Source organism: Antennarius striatus, chromosome 12, assembly GCF_040054535.1.
Source record: "Antennarius striatus isolate MH-2024 chromosome 12, ASM4005453v1, whole genome shotgun sequence".
Taxonomy (NCBI): Eukaryota; Metazoa; Chordata; class Actinopteri; order Lophiiformes; family Antennariidae; genus Antennarius; species Antennarius striatus.
Genome location: NC_090787.1, coordinates 20,895,330 through 20,900,478, shown reverse-complemented (window position 1 = coordinate 20,900,478; position 5,149 = coordinate 20,895,330). Strand labels below are relative to the sequence as shown.

Genomic DNA, 5,149 nt, shown 5'->3' with positions numbered 1-5,149 from the left:
GGTGCTGTTGGAGGCAAACTTTTATTTTATCCCACAACTGAAAATAACAGCATGTTTCAGTCAAACTTAAATCTTTTTAAATAAAAAATAAAAACTTTCCAAATATGGAAACCTTAACTATTATTGTTTCTAAAAGTCAGATGGCCACATAATATAGTATATCCTCATATATAGATGCGTTACAACTTTATACCACAAATAAAGAACCCTTCAGGCTCACTTTTCTGAGCTCTGTCTCACTGAAGAGGAACCACAGCTTTAACCTTGCTGTCAGTTATAAAACCTGTTGCGGCTCTGTTGACATACAGGTTTAAATCTTCACAATACTGAGGATTTCTAGTCCAGAAACTTGTTGGTTTTTTGCCCTCCAGAAGTCAAGGTGTTTAAATTAAGGTCAGAGTCACTGTAAGGTGATGACGATCTTTAGTTTGGGTGAAGAGCGCAGGTCACCGCCGGGCCTCCTTGTCCAAAAGGTCTTTGGCTTCGTTGATCTTGGCAGCGAGATACGGTGACCCTCCTGCAGACACACAGACAACAAATAAAACCCACAGTGGTGATTTATTCTGATTCCTGTAGAATGCATTGGTGGGTGGTCACGGCCAGCAAGGCCTTCTCTGCTGGTCTAACATAAGCAGAAATCATGTGATAAAAGTTAATTATATTTTAATGCATTTTCCTTCAGTAAATATACTAAAATTTATGTATAAATATATAATTATACATTTGGATATAATATGACATAGGCCAACACTGGGTCAGTGTTCTATTTTTAGGTAAGAGGTTTTATCCAATCAGAATTCAGCTAGCTTGTGTTACCAGGTTGAATGAAATCTGCCCAGGACCTTCAGAATCTAGAATGCAGGTCTCCCTGCACTGAGAGTGAACAGGAACATATACTGTAGTTAATAGACAGATGTGATAGCCAATCAGATCACGAGTTGGCGACACTAGGTCCTTCTAGCTGGCTTCACGTTCACCTGACATGTATGTGTCCTCTGATTGGATACTCACTCTGAGAAGGCGGGGCTATACAGACGCACATTTGAAGAGAAGCTCTAGTGAGACGAGGGTCTGATCCCTGAAGGAGCTAACCTGTTCTAGCTAACCTGTTCTAGCTAACCTGTTCTAGCCCACCTCAATTAGCTAAACTGAACTAGCTAACCAGAAGTAGCTAACCTGTTCTAGCTAGTGGAGTGTTCTTGAGGAATGGATTTTGTGTTTAAATCAGCCGTTTGAACATCTGTTTCGGTGAGTACAGTCAAACCTCGGTTATCGAACATTTCTGTTCTCGACCAAATCGGTTTTCGACCAGAAAATTCGAGAATTTTACGTCTCAGAACTCGACCAAAAATTCGGCTCTCGACCAAACCGAAAGAAGCCCAGCGAACCCGTGCGGCCGCTCTCCTTGGCGAGGGAGAGAGGCGCGCGGAACGGAGATGGACGGAGCGGTCTCTACCGCTCAGTCACAGCGACTCACTCGGGAGCCAAGCGAACTGGAAAGTCCAGGATGCTTCCTCCGCAGCGCATTCGTGTTCAAAGTTCGTTCGGAGCAGACCTGTTCGTTGTTATTCACGCAAATCTGACGTTTTTTTAAAGTTTTGCATCATGTACTAGCCCCTAATCATGGGTCCAAAGAAAGCAAGTGCAGGTGGTAAAGCTGGTGAAGAAAAGAGGAAAGTAGTGCGCAAAACTATTGAATTTAAAAAAGAATTAACAACAAAATATGAATCAGGTGTGTGTCTGTGTTGGCTAAGGAGTTCGGGATGGCGAAATCGACGATAAGCACCATCCTAAAAAATAAAGACCAGCTTAAAGCAAGTGATGTGGCTAAAGGATCTACTGTTTTTAGCAAATTAAAATAAAACACAGTGTCTATTTCTACCCTTTTTTATTTATGGTAAACGGTATACAGTGAAGTTTATGGTGTAAAATAGTTTTAAAAAACTTAGAAAAAGTTGTCTTTTAGACTTGGAACGGATTAAAATTATTTACATTAATTATAATAGGAAAAATAGTTTCGGATTTTGAACAAATCGCTTTTCGAACAGCCTTCTAGAACGGATAATGTTCGAAAACTGAGGTTTGACTGTACAAACATTTCATTTATTCAAGTTTTTAGATTTAATGTTCTTGTAATTTAATTTTATTTATATCAAATCAATCATAATGAAATTAAATATCAAATATACTAAAAAATAAATAAAAAATCTTGCTCTTCTCCAATGTGTGTAAATAATGGGGTGCACTTGTGCAGCTGTGTGATTGTAGTGGAAATACACAAAGAGACTTGTGTCCCTGCTGGAAAATAGTCTGTTTTATACCTGATAGAGGTGATCAACATCTAGTATTGTGTTAGTGTATGTCTGTATTTCATTTCTCTAGCTGTGGTGTCATAAATGATGGTCATTTCAGTCGGTTTTGTTCTGTGACGTAGTTGTGTGACGTCTATAAAAGGTGTGGCCGCGGGATTCTTCTATGCCAGTGTCAGTGACGCTGGCTTTTGTCCCATTTGAGAGCAGTTATAAATCAGTAGGAAATATATTTGAACTGCCCCCAGCCTTCAGTGAACAACAATGAAATATTCTGGAGCTGGACCTGGATGAAAATCTGGTTCTGGGTCAAGAATGAGTGACTGTGTGTGACATGGTTTTTGTGAAAATAGTGAATGGAAGGCCAATCATCTGTGACAGTATTTACTAAACATACACATCTGTTCCACATTTACAACCATCTTGATTTCTGTACTATCGTCTCCCTTTCGTCTTTAACCGACAGAGTCTCAGCTCACCTTTATCTGGGTGGTTCAGGACCATGATCCTCCGGTGGGCCTCGCGTACCTTTGCCTTCATGCTGACTGGGCTACACAGAAATAAATTAATATATTGATGTGAGAGTCACTCTGGAATAATGTAATTGTAATGTAACAGATAGCATTACTGTTACCTGATGCCCAGAATGAGGCTAGCCTCTCGTTTGGACATCTTCTGCTCAAACCCTCCTTTGTAATATGAAGAGAAAGCCTGAAGGTGATGGAGAAGGATGGAGCATTGAGTTCTTTATGTACACAGAAAACATCAATGTGAACAGGAGTGGAGTCCAACCTGGGGTTCCTCTGGTTCTCCATGGGGTGTACAAAAAAAACATTTATCTTGAGTACAACATAAAGACCAAAAGATGAGAACTGAACTCAACAGCTGTCAGGAAACAGGCTGCAGATTGTGTTTCTGGCTTAAGCCTTCAGAAAAAACATGACATTGATGACTTTTTACTGTGCATTAACACCCAGTAATAGTTATAAGTCATGATTTAACTTTAGTTTTACTCATTTAATGATGCACTTACAGGCTTTGCTCTGAATACATATTAATATCCACACCAAACCTACTAATGAATATGCAGCACAAGTTTAAGAGCTAAAAATATGGACTCATTTAATTAAGAGGTGCTATATACATTTAATTAAGAGGTGCTATATATATCTATAATCTATATAATAAAAATGTGACATGTCTTATGCAAATATAGCAAACAACTGAAAATCAGTAAAGGTAGTCCTCAAGATACAAACATTTTCCGAAAGTTAATAACAACTTATGAACACATCAGCTTATGAACAGTATCTTGGAACCAATTTTGTTCTTAGGATGAGGACTACCTGTGTAACATTTATCAAAATTGAATTGTACGTGAATGTCATAGCAGACATTTCGGACTCACCGATGTGGGCATCTTCTTGACGGTGTCAGAGAAGACTTGTCCAAGAGGCTTCCACAGCTGGAATGCATAGCGGCCTGTGAATTCACCATAGTAAAACAAAATAAACCTGAGATTAATGACAAGCAGGCAAAGGATAAACTTTGGGAACATGTCTAGGTGCGGATAAATTGAAAAAGAAAAATAACAATGTCATAAACATGACTGATCTTGTGTCAAACTTCTCTTACCTGCAAAACCAGCAGCAGCCACTCCAAGACCCACTGCGACCAGTGTGCCCCCCTATCATCAGAGCAAAACAGTCAACACACAACAGCCATGAGATGTTTCAATACCAGATGGAGATTCAGGCTTACACAACAAAGGCTTTGCACAACACTTAGTTTTATTTTGATTATTACTGATCATGTTAAATCACAAATGAGTTTTTATAACGTTTGTCTGATTATTGACTATCCACCTCGACCACAATAAAAGTTCCGGGTAGAGATCGACGGAAGGCTGACTGTGTAACACCAGTCCGTAAACAGGTCTAACAGCGCACAGTGAGCCCTTCACGGCCTGTCGGAGAAAACCATCTCACCAGAATAGAGCTAATCTCAACGGAATAAAGCTAGCTTTTACATTATTATACAGCTATTGTTAAGTGCGGTAAAAAGTTCAGACTTTGTCGCCAGAAATTGGCCAATTTAAGGAGTAAGTTACTAATCTACCAATGTCAGGCTCGGTGAAACAAACGTTATGAACGAGAGGAAAAAGTAGCATTTGGATGGCTAAATTCGTTAAACGAGGACACCTGAACCAATCAGCTAACTAACGTGTCACGTGAGCGGTCACCGGGGTTGACGTTACGTCCTTCAGAACTAGAACGACCCTCCGACGGGTCGGTTTGGGTCCACTGAGGTCGTCAGCGCGTAAACAGATACGTACCAAGCGTCTGTCTATCTCTGCGTCTCCCTTAACGTTAGCTTGAGGAGCATATTCACTGTATGCCTCCATATCTCCTCTGCCCACTGTCACACCGCCTGCGTTCGCCATGTTGCGTTTGCCGGTAGGAGCAAGATGACGTCACACACTCGTAAACATCCGGTTGTTGCCTTCAAAATAAGACAGAAACCAACTACAGTACATATCCTTCCTCTCCATGTAGAAGGAAATACTGTATATACGTAAATATTTTAATATGATATATGTTTAATTCTGATTTATTCTACACCAACACGGTATTCTGTGATTCATGTCTGGTGCTGGTTGGTGTTGCATTGCGGATTCTTGTAAAATTAATGCGGATTCCTGAATTTGTTCTAGCGCTACAATAAATGGCCGTTGTTCATATTTCTGCCACCAGATGGAGCCAATCACCACAACGCATGTAGTGCCGTAAAAGACGTTTTCATGCCGAAAGAATAGGAATTAAAAATATTGTTTGATAAAT

The 5,149-nt window shown here is 40.0% G+C and overlaps 1 protein-coding gene across 3 annotated transcripts; it reads right to left on the bottom strand.

Moving 5' to 3' along the window:
* Nucleotides 1-2: 2 nt before the first annotated feature.
* Nucleotides 3-4,777, bottom strand: dnajc15 (DnaJ (Hsp40) homolog, subfamily C, member 15). Of its 3 annotated transcripts, none has more exons than XM_068329129.1 (6): nt 4,645-4,777; nt 3,945-3,996; nt 3,718-3,791; nt 2,944-3,112; nt 2,789-2,854; nt 3-517 (listed from the first exon to the last, which is right to left on the bottom strand). In XM_068329129.1, exons 1-6 carry the CDS (start codon nt 4,750-4,752, stop codon nt 447-449), a joined length of 540 nt encoding a protein of 179 aa, XP_068185230.1. In that variant the 5' UTR covers nt 4,753-4,777; the 3' UTR covers nt 3-446. The 3 variants fall into 3 exon arrangements, with proteins under 3 accessions (XP_068185230.1, XP_068185231.1, XP_068185232.1); XM_068329130.1 differs by having other exon boundaries at nt 2,789-2,859; nt 2,944-3,020; XM_068329131.1 differs by having other exon boundaries at nt 453-517; nt 2,944-3,020.
* Nucleotides 4,778-5,149: the final 372 nt, after the last annotated feature.

Coding starts and splice junctions, on each gene's coding strand:
- dnajc15 (XM_068329129.1), bottom strand. CDS start 4,752: ATGGCGAACGCAGGCGGTGTGACAGTGGGCAGAGGAGATATGGAGGCA. Junction 3,997..4,644: donor CAGAGATAGACAGACGCTTG/GTACGTATCTGT, acceptor CTCTGATGATAG/GGGGGCACACTGGTCGCAGT. Junction 2,855..2,943: donor AGCCTCATTCTGGGCATCAG/GTAACAGTAATG, acceptor TGTGTAGCCCAG/TCAGCATGAAGGCAAAGGTA.